The sequence below is a fragment of the Macrobrachium rosenbergii genome, chromosome 55 (assembly GCF_040412425.1).
Source record: "Macrobrachium rosenbergii isolate ZJJX-2024 chromosome 55, ASM4041242v1, whole genome shotgun sequence".
NCBI lineage: Eukaryota > Metazoa > Arthropoda > Malacostraca > Decapoda > Palaemonidae > Macrobrachium > Macrobrachium rosenbergii.
In genome coordinates, this window is record NC_089795.1 from 82,071,307 (window position 1) to 82,090,832 (window position 19,526).

At 35.4% G+C, this 19,526-nt stretch overlaps 1 protein-coding gene across 4 annotated transcripts; it reads right to left on the reverse strand.

The window, feature by feature from the left end:
* Positions 1-5,955: 5,955 nt before the first annotated feature.
* On the reverse strand, positions 5,956-19,508 carry LOC136835519 (prenylated Rab acceptor protein 1-like). 4 transcript variants are annotated; one of them, XM_067099106.1, is made up of 6 exons: positions 19,247-19,508; positions 11,052-11,172; positions 9,970-10,073; positions 9,460-9,659; positions 7,733-7,839; positions 5,956-6,175 (listed from the first exon to the last, which is right to left on the reverse strand). In XM_067099106.1, the coding sequence occupies exons 1-6, from the start codon at positions 19,309-19,311 to the stop codon at positions 6,170-6,172; spliced, it is 603 nt and encodes a 200-aa protein (XP_066955207.1). In that variant the 5' UTR covers positions 19,312-19,508; the 3' UTR covers positions 5,956-6,169. The 4 variants fall into 4 exon arrangements, with proteins under 4 accessions (XP_066955207.1, XP_066955210.1, XP_066955211.1 ...); XM_067099109.1 differs by lacking the exon at positions 19,247-19,508 and adding an exon at positions 16,308-16,463; XM_067099110.1 differs by lacking the exon at positions 19,247-19,508 and adding an exon at positions 16,094-16,420.
* Between the last annotated feature and the right edge of the window lie 18 nt (positions 19,509-19,526).

Sequence of the window (19,526 nt, forward strand, 5' to 3'; positions counted from 1 at the left end):
GTGAAGTGCTCTGTAATCCTGACTTGCGGATGTTTATAAGCTAATTACTGAGGAAAGCAGAAGAACTAATACAGTAGAAATTAAATCAGTGCGAGAAGTCGACTATCTTACCCGAACATTATCTCATAATTATCGAAGCAGTAAAAGATGGAACACTAAATGAAGTGCTGGAGAGGTTCAGTCAACCCAAATCAGTCAGCAGCTTTCTGGACATTGCTCTGGGGGAGTTGATGAAGAAGGAACTCGCTGCAAGAATGTGCGACAATATGGTTCCATTATGAATGTTTCAAGCCTCGAATTCAGTCTTTACTTTGCATACACTAATGATGACAGCATATTCCACTTCTGTAATAATCGCAAAGGAAGCCTGAACAAAGAACACACAAAACTCATTGAAGATGAACTTGATAAAATAAAAGAAAATAGAGATATTGACAAAGTTGGTTCAGGATTCGGCTCACAAAACTAGTGATGTAATGATCAACATAGATGAAATCCGAAACAAAATTGATAATGTTGATAAAGATGTGAATATAGCAGGCATGGGACATGGAGTGAAACTTATCCTGAATCACTTAGGACAAAAAAAGTGCTTCTGATCAAATCTACAAACGAAGAGAGCATAGCAGCTAATGAAAAGTGACAAATTATGAGTAAAATAACGGCTCAAGTTGAACAGGTTGAAACAACAAGAGATGGACACATTTGTAAGACTTCCAGACAGGAAAAACTTTGAAAAGGCAAAAATGAAGATTCAGAAAATCAACAATATATCAGTAAAAAATGAGAGGGGTAAACTTAAACCAAAAATAAAAGTAATGTCCCGACGGATGAAGATGACATTGTCGTTAACATTTAAAGAAAAATCCATGGATAGGTAGCCTCATTTCTGAAAATGACGTCCTGAAAATTATACAAAGGAAATGATAGCCAAAAAGATGACAAATGTAAACACTATATCATCAAATACACACCAATACGAGGCTGTCTATGATAGAGGTGACAAATTGTGTACACTGTATAGCCATTGCAAAGTATACGACTGCTACATGCCCAATTCTCTCAATGCTATAAATGTCAGGAATTTGGTCTGGCCTTTTTCATAAATTATTAGAAATGACCCAAGCTTGCTGGTTGAAAATCACAAATCAAATGAATGTGCTAGCAACATCTTCAAGTGTAAAAATTGTGTAAAGAAAGGTCGTAGTGATACTAAACATTAAACATATGATGCCAGTAAGAGCACAGTATATAAAGAATATGTGCCAAAGGTGAAAAAAATACGGATCATGGTTTTGACTAATAATATTCTATGCAATTTAATACAAGGAAGCAAATTTTAAAGAGAACTAGAGACTCTCCTATTCTGCAGGAGCTACGATACTGACGAGAAAACATTGAAAGACAAGGTAAAACTTTACTTTAGTTGCGCAGCCAGATTCCTGCCCGTCGTCGACCGGGACTGGTTCCTCATACATAAATAGACATAACCTCTATAACTCCTCTCTCCTGTAATGCACTTTGGTTTGCGGCTGGCCTGATTCCCGTCAGTCGTCTACCGGGACAGGTTACAGCCTTTTTGGGCGGTCCAGAGGGCTCGAAGCCACCCCGGCCAGGTCAGGGCACGTCGCCCTAAGTTAGGTTAGGTAGGCAAGATCTGGTTAGGTCAGGACCTAGCATTATAGGATAAGAAGAATCTTATTTTGAAAACGTACAAGGGCCCGCCAGAGAGGGAATTATCCCTGTGGAGGGCTGTACATAAAACCAAACAAAACGAAAGTGACAACATAATAAAATAACGACAAAAAAATTCAAATGAACGTTGCAAGTCTGCTATGCACGGAAATTCTTTGTACATCAGATCAAAACTAAACACAAATGCTAGGTCATATTATGGTACAAATTCATTGCGATGAGAAAGTTTATATTATTAAATAAATAATGATACTTGAGTAAGGCACTTTCCCAATATCTATTTCGTAACATTCAATATCTTCAATTCATATGTTTCTCTTCATACGAATATATCGTAGTCACGGTTTCAAAGTGATATTCTTAAAATTCGTGTCAAATTAGAAAACGAGACTTATTGTTGAATGGCAAACTTACCAATTTTTCTATCATTACTAAATTTTGCTAGTAATTTACTTCCAAATGATTACAAGTTACTTAAGTAAGTGGAAGGGGCCTGCACAGGATCTTACACGGAAGTTGCCATTCCACTTACTTGCCACAATAATATGCTAAAAGTATGACATGTTGACACAGAAAGGACCTCCTGGAAATAAAAAAACACAGCTATTTTTGTTTACGTCGTCCTGAAACATTCTCACCATGCGATGTTTTGATATTTAGTTAAACAACTCTACTGCCTATGATGTCTAAAACTGAGAAAAATTATGGCAAAGACCGTATCCTACATACTGCGGATAATTCTTAACTGCCGACAAAATTCAGCAGGTGTCCTCATGCATCACAGTAACATGCTTAAAAGACGACTGGTTGACACATCTAGTATGATACCTATAGGCCTATGTACTACTCGGCATTTTCAATAATGATCAAGATCGTTCTTAATTTATGTCATGCACAACTTGAATGATGTTCTAATATCAAAGTTAAATTGCCACTACACATATGTGCCACGATAATGTGCTGAACATATGATACATGTTAAAGAAAGCACATCTGCTGCTAAGACGACATACTCGTATACCTGACTAGCACAAAATTAAGTGATAAATAAATTCTATTATACTTTGTTTACCTGTCAAATGCTATCCCATGGCAATGACAAGGGGCGCATCGTACCATTGTTATGATCAGGATAGAAACAAAATCACAATCGCACTCACCCAGTATTCAGTTTGCGAGATTAAAGACGTTCAAGATAGCCATAAGGGTATGCAGCGACGCCTTGGTGGAAAACAACTGAACTACCAGTACTTGCATATAAATAACGCCTCCAGGGATTACTTAACCCCTATATGTTCATATTCATTCTTCCGTGTTTTAGGATTTCCTTTAGCGGTAAACAACGTACAATGGTAAGAATTTAGGGATGCGATAACTTTCAAAATAGCTGCATTCGGTCGGTTATTACACTAGTAAATTAGTTATTTACACGGTAAAAAACACAAATATTTAATGTAATATTAGTTTTAATAAAATACTTTTTTCAATATCTGATTAAACATTCTATCAATTCAAAATTTAAATTTTTTATACAAAAATAATTCTCAGTAATGTTACACAAATTTAATAAAACGACTGGAGTCTGAAAAATCCATTCCAATGAGCTGATCCTCGTCTGCAGCGCCGCCCTGGTGGAAGACCACCGAACTACGTAAGCCTAGTACTGGTTACATGCAGATAACACCTCCAGATATAATTTACCACATGTTAAACATGAAAAATAAATTAAATGTGTTACCATTCTGGCGGTTTTCCCGCTAGATCTGCCTCTTTTTGTTTGAATCTTGGGGAAATTATGGATCTAGCGACTAGCGAAAGGAAGTAGCTTTACTTCAAATCTTTAACTTTTTCTGGAGTTTTTGTATACTTGCTGTACTATAAAAATAATGATATTATTTCTATGTAAAATTCATTAAAAACCTGATACTCTAAAATGGATAGACATAGATATATAAGTCTCAAATAATCTGAATAATCCATTGCTTACCTTTATCAGAGCATCAAAATAACAACAATTTTTCGTGGTCTTCGAGAACTACAGGTCAATTTTTTTGTACGGCAGGCCACACACTATCAAAAAAGTATGCCCAACATGGCATATGATCATACAATTTGAGAGCGTATTGCCGGGTTTGAAGAGTTGACCAACAGTTTGATATTCGTCCATCCAACATGTTTACGCAAAGTTCTATGACGCATACTGTCGTTTGATCATACACCAGCTGCAGACAGTAGCAATGTATGATCAAACGTGTTAAACATCCATGTTAGACAGTATGTGGCCCGCCAGTCACTTCGTTAGTTCAAACCACATGCAAATCGTTAGTCGAAATTAGGCATATACACGACGGAATAGGACTGCTGCTTTAACTATCAGGCCAACTGACTGCTTAACTGAGCAACATGCATGTGGTTTTAAAGGCCCTAAGAAGTGAAGCAAGCGCTCGATCACCAAGGAAAACTAAACATGAGCCCATTAACATTTGCGGGGCAAACGGTAGTGAGCTACAAAGAAATGGTTTAAAAAAAAGATACTCGGACTCCGAGATAAGCCAGATTTGCATCCCCTCAACAGCATTGCATTTTTATTTTCCCTTTAAGAAAAAACAATCTCTATTAGCATTATTAAACAGAGGAATTTCTGTTGAGTTCACCGAATTTTATCATTCATGCTTTGGTATTAAATAATTTTTAATATACGTTAAAGATGAACAAAGAATGCTTATTCTGATTTTTTCTTTAAACTGTCTCGTTTCTTTTCATTAATAAGGACCTGTGCAGATCGAAGGTCACTTCTCATGCACTGTACGTATGGAGAAATTGGCAGCTGAGGATAAGCTTTGTTAGTTCTGAATGAATAATTCTGAAATTCTCTCAACTGAACACTCCACTAGATGTGAGAAATGAACTCGAATAGTTCGCAGAGCTTTGACTTGTGTTGCCGGCTTTTAACACATAGGAAACTTCCTTTTCCAAGCCGAGCTTCTTGAGTTTTCGTATTGTTTTCCGTTACGCAAACATTTTTTTTTTTTATTTACTATTATCTGGACGCTTTCCACCGACTCTTTCCGGGTGAACGGGCCCCCACCTGGAATCCCAAGGCCTCGACGTCTTTCTCCTCTGGACTAGCTTTGATTTTGCTCTTGTCTTTCAACTTCAGTTTCCAGGTCAGTTCCTCTGTTGACTCTGCAGGCCTTTGATCTGGAATAGGCTACAGGCCTTTTCCTCCTTCCTGAGACGTTCATAGTGATCTCCTCTCCCAACCCAAGACTCATCTCTACCCCCCTTCCAAACTCAACACACCTTATAAATAGAGCCATAAAATCCCGTAGGCAACGAGGATGATTTTCCCGGTATTTAAACCCACCCGCCCTGTCACCCGTCAATAAGCCCCATCATCACCTGTCTGCCTTTTCCTGTCAAGCGTTTTCTCGAAATCACCCTCTCTCCTTTTGATTGTGGGATTCTGAGTTATTGCATATAGCATGGCTGAGAAAACAATTCATAAGTGCATATAAGACTAGCCCTGTTCTCCGTGGAATAAAGATCATGTTATAATCTGATTCATATAGGCCTAACGCTTTATAGTCTCGTATATTTGAGGTAATATGCTGGCATCGACAGAAGTAAAATTGTAAGAATATTGGTTATGTGACCATTGCTGGAGAATATATTCTGAACATGGAGCCTAACATCACCCATCTGCAAAAATAAAGGTGTAGTTACACTATCGATTAAGTAAGACGAACGAGTCGTATTGTTTACTGCCCACGTAGTATTCGTAAATGTTGCGTCCTTGGCAAATGCGTTCTGAAGCCGCAAACCTCCGCCAAGGCTAAGTAATCCACTCCACGCTTTCCGAAAGTCTGTAACCTAGATCCAGAATTATTCCAAAATCTAACCATGTCTTCCAAGTTACGTCATTATCAAAACTGACGTTTTTGCGTAATCTTGGTAATTAACAAATAAACAAACAAACCGAAGTAAAAGGGCAACATCCTTGTTTCGATTTGAAAATATAAAGCTTTCCTTCAGTTCTGTTCTGCTGAGTTTTGCATCAGAATCAGTTTATAGAGAAATGTTGATAAGAATACAAGTATGAAGACATCAAAAGGTCTCCATTTTAAATTTCAAGAAGCAGGAAAATGATCAAATCAGCCTTAAGTGACTTAGGACTCTCCTCAGATTTGTTGTTGAAGAAAATGCAAGCTAACGGATATGTGACAGCTTGTTCTTGGATAGGTAAATAAAAAGAATGCATTGTAAACAACATCACATTTTACCCCTTAACTAGTCACAAGTGTTCCACAAAACAGTTTTACACAAATACTGGATGAAGAACAGAAAACAGCTCATATAAATAATGTGTGTTACAAAATAAAACTATAAAACTCTCACAAAAAAAATAATTTTCACAGCTTCTGTCCAAGGCGTCCACTGGCTAAAGAAAGCGCAGTCACCAGCTCCACTGGGTCTAGACCTGAAACGAATTTAAAGTCCCAGTGTAACTTTAAGGAAAGAAAAATCGTCAATATTACGTCAGTAGCATTTTCAATAACATGTCTTTAATATTTTATATGTAACATCTTTCATGCCATAGATTTTTCATAGGATCGTATTATGACAAGAAAAAATATTATTTTTTTTTTTGCTAAACTAAGTAATTTGAGGGTAATGGGTGCTGAATTGATATTTTAATGTATGACATACAGGTTTGATTTATAAAAATTATATTATTATTATTATTAAAATGCACAAACATGAAAATTTGAAAGGCCATTCAGTAACTTGCAAAGTTTCCACAGTATAGAATGCTCATATGTGGTTGAAAGAAAACCATGTCAATAAGAAAAATATTAAATACATTAATGAATATACGTATGCACAAGCAACAACAGAATTCAGAATAACTAAGGTGGTGATATTTGGCTTATAACCAAATTCTTGATCTGATTTTCGACTTAAGCTAATTCGTCAGTGGCTCACCCTTGAATTTCGTGTAGGTAATAATGACTTCTAAATGAATTCGATTTATAAAGATATCTGGATTCCCAGATGGGATGGGCTAGAAGGGAGTTCTCTATAATTACTTTCCACCACAGAATTTTAATATTTAAAGAGTTGCAAATATAATTGCAGGAAAATGAAAAAAACTAATAAATATTATTAACATATTCAATCCTTATTAGCTTCTCGGCTTGTTTATAGAAGCTTCGTAAAGCAAGATTGGGTTTTAATAAGACAGCACTTGGACCTGAAAAGAAGTTTCTTCATTGTTTTTGAAACAAATTACAAGTATGCAACCCAGGCATTACTATGATGTCGGCTCACGTTACACGCTATCCCTCAAATATCTCGGGATAAGCGAGATACAAACCTCTGTTCATAAAACAGAGACTTAAATCAAGTATAGGATCATCTTCGTGGGATAATAATAATAATAATAAATAATAATAATAATATAATAATAATAATAATAATAATAATAATAATAATAATAATAATAATAATAATGACACATCTAAACCAAAACGTTTGCAATGTCTCAGATTTTTTAGTAAAGTAACTGTTTGAAATTTTAATTCCCTTCTCATTTTTTGCCTCAAATAATAATAATAATAATAATAATAATAATAATAATAATAATAATAATAATAATAATATGACATTTTAACCAGATGGTTGCAGAAGTTCATAGTATGATAATTGTTTGAAATTCAGCTCCTCTTCCTTTTTTGCCTTATATAATAATAATAATAATAATAATAATAATAATAATAATAATAATACACAATAATAATAATAATAAGAAGAAGAAGAAGAAGAAGAAGAAGAAGAAGAAGAAGAAGAAGAAGAAGAAGAAGAAGAAGAAAGAAGAAGAAGAAGAAGAAGCCATTTGAACCAAATGATAGCAAATACTGTACACTAATTGTTTGAAATTCATTTCCTCTTTCTTTTTTGTCTTGCCATTGCAAAAATGGACGTCAGTTTACGTTTGGGAACGTTGTCACCAATGCGTTTTACTCTCCTTCCTTACCTCCTGTATTGGATGTTCGAAATCCTCGAAAGGTTCTTCCTCGGAGCCAAGTATGCGTTCGATGTTATAGAAGGAAGCGTGGATGGCTATGACGAAGAAAGTTGCCCCTGGAAAATAGTCAATTATTGTTACTTATGCTTCATCATAGCTCTAAAGTTTTTGGGTGTAAATCATCAGGGCGAGGGGCGATTTATACCTTAACACTGTATACACTTAAAAAATTTCCCGTATCACGAAATGCAAAATTAAAGGTTAGTAATAGGTCTAAGTTTTTTTTTAGTGTGGATGACTGGGACGCGTGGCGATTTATACCTTAACACGTGTTAATTGTTCTCACTCAAAATTCTCCAAGTTCATTTATAGAGGCTCAGTTTATAACAACCATGGAATCTGAAGTGTGCTTGTAAAACAACAAAGAAACTAATATAAGGTAGAATGTCACTGTGGCAAATGAATAGGGAACCTTTCTTTACCACGTAAAGCCAAGGGCAAATAACGTTTGATAGCTCACAGATGTGCGATTTGTCCTTGAACATGAGTCATAGAATAAAAATAACAATGGACCGACTAACGGAAGACGGGTTACGAATGAATCTTGTGGGACACTTTCGAAAGCTCCTTTAAGTAGGGCTCAGGCTTAAACCTCGCTTTCTACCATCGTAATTAAACCGTATATATTCACAATAATACACATAAGTTCAGACTTCAAAAGATTCGTAAGATAAAGCATCTATCCGAGATCAAATACAGCATGCGTGTTTGATACTGTATGATATACTACGTACCTTATGTCATTAGCCTACGCTTTTGTTAATAAACAAACATATATCTGTTGTATATAACATATATCTGTTGTATATAACATTAAACATGTGTACCTAATGAAATATAAATTGGTCCATTGTTGTGCCCCACCTGAATGAGCCGTACTCGAAATGGCGTCACGTTTTTGCTCCACCTGAATTAGACAGTTTCGTTGGCGAATTATTAATTATATAGGAATAGGTTGTAATCGTTCGCTCTTAAATTCCGTATCCAATTTATATTACATATAATAAACTCCCGAGGCAGTGTTCTGACCTTTTGTTCACTTGTTCACAATGAGGAAAAGATATGTCTCAGTTATCGTACCAATGACCCACTGTTCCACTAAGATGACACTGAACAACAGAATGGCTTTCAACTGTATCCAGTTATACACCGATGCAGTACTACAATTCTAATTCACTATTTGCAATTGTAAAAAAGAAAATTATGCATTTCATTAGTATCGTCATGAATGTACAATGTGAGACTGCGCAGAGGTGAAACTACAGTCACTTCACGCAGTGTCCATTAAAAGCCCTCAGTGAGTAATCTTGCACGTCCAACAACAAATTTATGTTGTTATCGGTCATGTATGCCAAGAATTTCCATACAGATTAGTTATATCTTCGCAAAAACTGCTTGAAATAGTCTCACATAGGAAAAATCACTTCAACCATGTATATAATATTAGGAGAATGCGATGGAAAACTTTTAATTATTTCACAATGTCTACTGCAATATCATCACAATATTCCTTGTATTTGAGACAGCCCCTTTACTAAGACGTGATGTGACAGGGAAAGAAACATTGGCAGAATAATGTATTTAACTTCTCAGATAGAATGGTGGACAGTTATAACAATTAGTAGAAAGCCCTCCAAGAAACATATCTTGCTAAATAATTATGAAGAATTACTCACCAATTACCCAGAAGAGAACTGCCCCAGCTCCTGCCATATAAAACACAGGTACGGAGAGAACACCAACGGCTGCGAACTGATGACCAAGCGCCACTTCGTGGCCACCTACAATGATCTTTTTGTCGACATTTCTCAGAGAGAGGAAGTAGCAGAGGGCGAGAGACAGAAACACGGCAAAGAACAGAAGCGGTGATGTTATCCTGGAAGGTATATAAAAAAGAAGTCTTCCCTTTGTAAAATTCTCGGAAGTTGTATACAAAAAATACCATCAGTCATAACAATCTTGAATATGGAGAACCAAATCCACAGCAATATAACTGTACAATTATATTTAAAAATAAAGCTAAACAGAAAGCTATCGAGAATCTGTACAAAGAGAGGACTCATACATATTCTCGGAAGTTCTCTATTTAGCTTGATTTTTATACATATTTGTACGCATATATTACTGTAGATTTGGTTCTCCATTTTAAGATCATGCTACTATGGGTATTTTTTAAGGATACTCACAGACAATATATGATGAGGCCGATGAAGATGAACATGTAATTGGACTGGAAATGGTCCACATTTTTCACTACCCGGTTCGTCCACCTCTGAAAGCTGTGGGGAACCTGAAAGACAAGCAAAATTTAATGTTGAAAGCACTGTAACAGTGTTCGTCAGACCTGTTATTTACCGAAATATAAGATGACAGAAACTGAAACACACACACACACACACACACACACACACACACACACACACACATATATATATATATATATATATATATATAGATAGAGAGAGAGAGAGAGAGAGAGAGAGAGAGAGAGAGAGAGAGAGAGATCAGGCTGAAGCTGATGAAATGAAAATCAGAAAATTATACATAAGAACGCCGGAGAAGCGTCTATGACTATTACGCTTGTAATTACAATAACTTCAGCTAATGCTGGAAAAGAGAGAAGACTTAGCATGCGTGCTTATCATCCAATTGCTTCAAAGCAGTAATATGGTATACCATGTGTGTTATCGACGTTTTCTATTAACCAGTAAAGACTGATATTTAGTTTTCTGTCACTCAAGAGTCTTGCACGCCATATGTGAAACGATATCACCTTATACAAAAATTCCACTAAATTCGAAGGAACTTTTGTTCATTGCCGAAGTTGTCTATACTCGAGAACTAAATGATGGATAGAAATAGTACAACCAAAAACTTATTTTACGTATAACACACGTGTGAGGTTTGGTAAATTTTCAAGGCATTTTAGAATTATGTGATATTCACCAAATCTCAAAAAGTTCCCATAAAACCTTATATAATGTCAACAAAATTAACAATAAAAGTTACCTTGAAATTATTACACTAAGCGTTAGCTCAAAAACATTCATTCTCAAACAAATTACCTTTAATGAAATGGAATATAAAATTAAGGCCAAATTCCAAGCGCTGGGACCTATGAGGTCATTCAATGCTGAAAGAGAAACTGAGAGTGGAAAAAAATGTTAAAGATTTAACAGGAGCAAAACCTCGCAGTTTCACAATGAAACAACTGCTAGGAGAGGGTTGGGGGCGGGGGGGGCGGGCGGAATAAGACGGAAGAAATTACCTTGAAATTGTGAGTATTGACAAACACCATCCATGGTCGAACGCTCTCTTTCCGCCTGGAAATCCATTCATGGAATGCTGGCGACGCCAGCTGGATTTGCACTGGAAGGTTCATCAGGAGCCTGGAATGAAGCTGTCTTTGTTTACCTGTTTACATTCATTTATCTGTTTATCTATGTGATATATCATTTACCCCTCCTTTTCTCATTATTTTTTCTTAAGGTGTAATATTTTCATATCATTTATATCAATTGTATTGGACGTTTTCTTCCAACCAAAACTTTACACATTTGCAGAGGGAAAACAAACAAAGAACTAATAATAATAATAACACATACATAATAATAATAATAATAATAATAATCTAATAATCGCATGAGTCACTAAAAATGGTGAAGAAATCACATTGATACTGAAAATACATATTAAATTATTTATATATATATTATTATATATATATATATATATATATATATATATATATATATATATAGAGAGAGAGAGAGAGAGAGAGAGAGAGAGAGAGAGAGAGAGAGAGAGAGAGAGAGAGAGAGCTTTCAAGAACCTGCTCAATCCTCCTTCTCAGTCCCAACAGAGCAAGTTCTCGAAAGCTTTCGTTTTATATATATTTTTAATATATATTTACACTGGCGTCATTGTGGATCTCTTCACCACAATAACAATAATGATAATCATTATTATTATTATAATTATTATTATTATATTTGCCACGCAGTTTACTCTAAGGATTTAAAAATAGGAAAGTGCGCTCGCTACTTAATCAACTACATTCTAGCAAACCTATTTTGGCATCGAAGGAGAAAAGTTAACTGTAAGATATATGTGCCTCAATAAAAAAATTCTACTCACTGGGAATAAATTTATTCATCAGCTAGTAATTTAAAGCAAATCTGTTCAGCATTAGTAATTTGTGGAGCGAATCATATATGCATATTTACATGTGTGTGTGTGCTTACGTGTCTTTGCATAAATATGAAAGCGTGTCTGTACCTGAATGATCATACAATGTTTAATATGCATACATACACACACACACACACACACACACACACACACACATATATATATATATATATATATATATATATATATGTGTGTGTGTGTGTGTATATATATATATATATATATATATATATATATATATATATATATATATATATATATATATATATATATATAATCTCTTGTAATTGGACGGCTACTTGGAAATCTTAGCTTAATGATAAATAACATTGCCAAGACCAGGAAGAACATTCTTTATTTATTTTTTGAGCTTTGAGGTATAAAACTCATCATCAGGCTGAAAAACCGACAAGGATGAGAATCAATAAAATTACAATAAAATGAATTGTCATAATAAATCTTCAGCAAAAATACTCAACGAAATATATAAATGAACAAGTAATACAAAACTAAAAAGGGTGAGACGTAAAATAACGAAAAATTAAAAACACAAACATAAAAATATGAAAATAAAGCTAAAGTGAAATGTAAACAAACTACCACTACAAAGTAAAATATTTAACGACCTAATTGAATACCTACTGAAATTACTAACGATAGCTAGTTGAATACCAGACGAGTTGTTGTTCAATTCCGGCTTCATCTTTTTAATAGTCAGCGACTCTGAAACTAAAAGGTCCAGTCTATTTGAACAAAAAGACAATACCCGAAAAATCCAGGTCAGAAAGGATGGTCCTGTGCTAAACTGTGTTCTCTAATGGCAGAAAAGGTGGTTTGGAAAGGGGAAACCTAGTTCTAATAGAAAAGACCTCTGTGTTCCAAAAATTCTGTGTCTGAGCCAGCGGGAACAGGATCCCACATTATCGCAGACCACACTGAACAAGTGAACAAGTAAACGACACAGGAATTAAGGTCCACAGGCAGAGCAGGCTTTCTCTCAAAAGTGATCTTATTGTAAAGGATTACAGAAAACAAACCGAAAAACTGATTTGAGGGAAACAATGCTTAAGTATTTCTTGTAACTTTTTTTGGACCATATAGCTACTATGACCAAGGTAAGTCAATTTAATGTACTTTACATCTTTACTAGCAGTACTGTACACCGGTCTGGGACAAAACTTTTCATTTACAAATTTTTTCAGAACTTTGTAAAATACAAAAATGGGATATGAGTTTTCAGAAAAATAATTCTGGAGAAAACCATATTTTGATGAAATAAATTAAAAGTCACAACAAAACATTGTAGGTTATATTAATCAAAGTGCGTATTGGGTTCATCTTTATACAACTTTTGGCGAAAAACTGAGGTAATTCAATCCCAAAGCCAAAAAAGTACTTTTCCTATAAACAAAGGTCTCAAATTTTGCCACTATTTCTGTATACCTGTACATCTAAAAGGACAACTTATTATCCTGTTCCGTCTCACAAGTAAAAAAATGTTAGGGTGACGAGAATTAAAATATTCAAAAAACAAATCAACATGTGATAATTCCTTAAACACAAGGAAAGTATCATCTACATACCTACGGTAATACAAAGGTTTGAAAGCAATAGGGCATTCAGACATCCGAATCCTTTCCCTCAAATCAGTTTCCGGTTTGTTTTCTGTAATCCTTTTACAATAAGATCACTTTTGAGAGAGAAGCCTACTCTGCCTGTGGACCTTAATTCCTGTGTCGTTTTACTTGTTCACTTGTTCGCAGTGTGGTCTGCGATACGTGGGATCTAGTTCCCCGCTGGCAGAGACACAGAATTTTGGAACACTTAGGTCTTTCTATTAGAACTAGGTTTCCTTTCCAAACCACCCTTTTCTGCCATTAGAGAACACAGTTTAGCTTTGGGACCATCCTTTCACTGACCTGGATTATCGGGTACTGTCTTTTTGTTCAAATAGACTGACCTTTTAGTTTCAGAGTCGCTGACTATTAAAAAGATGAAGCCAGAATTGAATAACAACTCGTCTGGTATTCAACTAGCTATCGTGTAATTTCTTCAAGTAGGTACTCAATTAGGTCGTTAAATATTTTACTTTGTGAGTGGTAGTTTGTTTACATTTCACTTTAGTTTTATTTTCATATTTTTATGTTTGTGTTTTTAATTTTTCGTTATTTTACGTCTCACCTTTTAGTTTGTATTTACTTGTTCATTTTATATATTTCTTTAGTATTTTTGCTGAAGATTTATTATGACAATTCATTTTATTGTAATTTTATTGATTCTCATCCTTGTCGGTTTTTTCAGCCTGATGATGAGTTTTATACCTCGGAAAGCTCGTACAACAAAGAAATGTTCTTCCTGGTCTTTGGCAATATTATTTATCATTATAAGTATATATATATATATATATATATATATATATATATATATATATATATAATTGTGTGGGTGTACGAGATATTTCCCCAATCGCATGTTCCCCCTTAGGAGGGGCGGCACTAGTAGGGTACAATCTTTCGATTTCCAAAAATTCTTTTGGGGGTGAGGTTGCTAGCCCTAAGCCATTTTACTGACCTCTACCAACGCTGGTACCCAGTTACTGTTGGGTGAACTGGTGGGTGATGAATTGGCCGAATCATATGTGCGTGTGTGTATATATATATATATATATATATATATATATATATATATATATATATATATATATATATTCAATTAACTAAAAACCAATTACATTCTTGCATAGCAGCATGAATAGCTTACCATGTACGTAGTACAATACACGTGTACCACCTGATATTTTTAACACCTGGCTAGCACAAACATGAATTGCGTCATCATCAAAAATCAGTACGGGAAACCGTGGACATTTTTTCTTTAATATAAAAGTACGGTACACTTTGGGGAGGTTGAATCAGAACATTTCCTTACCAAATAACCTTAATAGACTTTTGACATTAACAACATAAAGCAGGGCATTTTGAAAAAGGAAAAACTACTTTTGTTATTGTAGAAAAACTTCATGTTATCTCGTGACAGATATCAATACATATTAATATGTGTAACTAATATTCGGGAGAATGCATCTTTCTAATATCCCTATTAATGTTCATAAATACATCTAAAACGCAACAAAGATTATTTACTGTAGACTTTCACTATCCGTTACCACCTGACTGAACATATCGCCTGGTGAAATATGTTGGCCCAGCGTTCGACTCTCCAATCGGCCAATGAAGGATTAGAAGAATTTATTTCTGGTGATAGAAATTCATAATATGGTTCGGATTCCACAATAAGCTATAGGTCCCGTTGCTAGGTAACCAGTTGGTTCTTAGCCACGTAAAATAAATCTAATCCTTCGGGCCACCCCTAGGAGAGCTGTTAACTTTTTGTAATATAACCCATGGTTCTGGAACACATGTGAAATTCAAAAAATCTAAGCTCATCAACGTTCAGGTAATGTTCTCCTTTCTTATTTCAGAACTGAATCACACATTCTAAGTCAGATGAAAGATAGCAAATTGTATTTATGCAAACCATTTCCATGGTACTAGAGCATTGAAACTAAGGCACTCAACGTGAAGATCTCATTTTTGCCCGTTTTCGTTCAAATAACATCCAAGATTTGACTGCTATCCATCGTATGGTCATGGTATTTCATAACATTGGATTTCCTACGCACATATTACTTTCTATATGAAAATGTGTTAATACTATTAGTACCACTTTTACATTCGCTTCTCGTATGTAAAAGAAGGAAGATTATGGTGATAAAAAGTGAAGTACTTGAAGTTTCTATAAAATTTACATACGTTCAAAAGCCATTCGACGAAACACACGAGGCACACAATATCTCCGTATTATTTTACTGGTCAGTGGTTTGTCAGGCTAATTACATGCAAGCCAGGAAGAAACAAAACAAATGCATTTCTTACTTAAAATGTTTTTGGCTACTTTATAACTAAGGAAATGGGTACGCTGTGCAATAGATTCCAAATTATCTTTCCTTGTGCAATAAACATACATCAGGAAACATACGAAAATTGCCGTGCAATTGAATGAGCTTGAAGAACTTGCAAGAAGACAAACTGTACTTTGAATTAACACCACTTAACATACATGGTTATTACCCGAGATTGCAACCAACTCCGATAAGCTTGAGAAAAAGTAGGCACATAATATGATCTCAGGCAATACTGCGATTGCCAACGTAGCAGTTGACTGCCGCGCTCTCACTAACAACAGTTTCAAAAGTCCTTGTACGCGATTATTTTAAATACTAAACTTGGTTATCTTGAAACTTCTTTGTTAATATGATCTCGGGGACACTCACTTCTTGAAGCGACTAGGTTCACTTGACGACTCGTCCATATTAGGTTCGATTTTTTGAATGGAAGCGTCGACAAGTCCACCTGGTAAGTTCGTTTGCCGTAATCACAGTGGGACGAAACAAACCCGTCAGCCTCTTGACGCCTTATTCTGCCAGTTTTCCTTATGTGACGTCTCTGCCATTTACATTTGTGCCGTAGCTTTTTTATGTAACTGGGCGGTTGTCAAATAACATTTAAACAAAGCTACAGGATCAGTACGATAATTACAATTGGCTAATTCTTTCTCGTTTACATATATGGTAAATGGCAACTCAAACAGCCAGCGAGACACATGTTCAGATGGACGAAACAGATGTGTTTCTCTCTCTCTCTCTCTCTCTCTCAGTAAGTGCGTGTTTACGAATGCTTATGTAGTATATATAGAAAAAATCATGTATCTTTCATATTACAGCGCATATCTTATTACACTAAGATACTACTTGGAAATATGTAAAACAAACTAATTCTGATCGTGGTAGTTTTTTGACCTGCAAGCTTCTTACTTGCATACAGATTATCATGAGCAAGATGATACCACTGGAGTGCCTTTAAGAGAATGAAGTATTCAGTCGTTATTGCACTTGCTAAGACATTAAATGTTGTTTGTCAGGCAGCTCAGGCGTTCAGGATGAACGACATCAAGATGAAAAGAATATGGCCAGCTAATCTAAGGTCACGAAATGGTGGTGCTTGAGTCTGTCCATGTAATATTTATCCAACGACTAACATAGGATCTCAGTGAAATTTTATGGAACAATTGGACAAAGAAAGAACTGACTGGACTTCAAATCGAATGTTAACCCGCATGTGGATAAGTGTTTTTTATATGGGGCGGTTGAGAGGGGGTGGGCGTTGTTGGCGTAGTCATCCGTTTTCCGAATGCTTTTTAGATTCAGAAATTTCGCCCATGCCTCCTCGCGCTATCGGTCAAAACACGAATTTAATATATATACATGCATACATACGTATATGTATATATGGACATATACATATATGTATAGAGATATATATATATATATATATATATATATATATATATATATATATATATATACTGGCACAGGGATGTAAAACCCTATCACCTATCTTTGGGAGGTGCAATCTGGCGGCAAATTGGGTACAGGGGAAAACTTTTAGATATACATATATATATATATATATATATATATGTGTGTGTGTGTGTGTGTGTGTGTGTGTGTGTTGTTTAGATAGTTGTCTTATGAAACTACTTTTAAAGTTATTTATTTAATAATTTTTTGCTTTCCTTTTATAATTTATTACAGCGTCAATAACCTAGGTGTTTGTAACGCCAGTTTTAGTAGCTATAATCAATCAATCAATCTTCCAAACAAGTGTCTTCATATTGTACCAGAATTAGAAATAGCAATTATTCGCTATAATTCCCTGTAAATAACCGCACATCACTGATGACGCATTAACGCCAGTTACTGTCCTATCAAAGACGGTCCTCTTTCTAAGAACATCTGAGTCACCTTGACAACTCACCCAATTTCCGAGCATGTGGCTACTTAAATTAGCCGAGGTAAAGGCCCGGTGTTAATACTGGGAATCTCATTATTTTTTAGAGAAGAATGGAATAGCTAAGGATATATTGAAGGGACTCATGCCACAGTCGATATAATAAGAGATTAAATAGCAGTCTAGTGTTTCTGTTGGGGCTCTAGTGGAATAAATAAGATCAATTCTATTTCATTTAAAGGATGACGTATTATCACAAAACAGCGTGGTACTTTGATACCCTACGCTTCGGCGAGCTAGGCGTATAAATTAGTTTGTAACGGTTTGCCAGTGTGACGTCAGCACGAAGTACCTCAATTCAGAACCGCTCTTCAAGTTTATTTTTTCCTTCTTTTAACCAAAGACCTGTTGATATTTCTGTCTGGAACGGCGTCACACGTAAATAATATTTGTTTGATATCCTATGATAAAATATAGCCATACCTCATTAAGGTACATGGAACTGAAGGCTCGTAATGTTTATTTCAAATGAGAATTTCTCTTTGGTTTATGTTTACTGGTAAGCAAGATATTTCAGGCATAGCATACAAGAAAAAATTCGGTTAATTGCCGTCGAACGATAGGAAAGAGCACGTCATCAGATGAGTTCGTAGTGATCAGAGAGAGAGAGAGAGAGAGAGAGAGAGATTTTACTTTGTGCTGAATTACCATCAAGAGTCAACAGACCCATGCTGGTAATGAAATGAGTTACCAACTGAAACGTAACTTATGTCATGACGACACTACCTACTATTAAATTTAACTTTAGGTAGAATCTTCAAGAGTCTCATTTATTATCCACAAAACATCACAGCGGTCCTCTTTCGTGCCAAGAACTCTTTCCCTGCGTTCGTTTTCCCTACCGTATCTCATATAGCCCGCCATCCCTGAAGCTGCAGGGCTAACTCGTCATCCGGTGTTAACCCCTATTTCATTTTCCTACACCCTTTTTCTCTCTTGTCTAGGGTACATGAAAGTTCACTGACTCTGGCCTTATCATTCATTATAAATGAAAACCCACGAAAGTTCATTGGCAATGATAATAGGCCACAAAGGCTTCAAACGCTCATTACTTGTAAAAATAAATGCTGCAAGTGTTCATTGTAAATTAGTTAGTTATAAATGATTTGTTTAACCAGACCTCTGAACTCTTTTAGGGTTCTTCTCGGGCTGGGATCATTGTAAATTAAAAAAGGCTACAATGTTCATCCATAATTGCTTATGTATTTACTTTCTCGCACATAATTACATCTATTCCCTTATCAGGAACTCTTTATCTTGAATAACATTATACAAACAAATGTGCAAAAAGAACATATTTAAGGTTTTTGACTAACAGAGTAACTCGTGGAAACAGTCAGTAAGCTATTAACTGGTTACTCACTCAGGATATCGTCCAGGTTTGGTTGTTTCCAAGTGTAATGGGAGTCTCAGCTCTGCAGCATTCATTCTCAACACACAACAAGTCTTTATCACTCAGTGAGGTTCATGACAGTGAGGTTCATGAACTTTTAATGTCGTTCCATTTTTATATTCCACGATATGAGGATCAGCACAACACCAAAATTCACCAGATTTACGGGTTAAACAAATCTTTGAATGATCTGAAGTGATTAGGTATAAGCTATCACACCCCAATAAAACGCACTGTGGTCTCAAAAAGT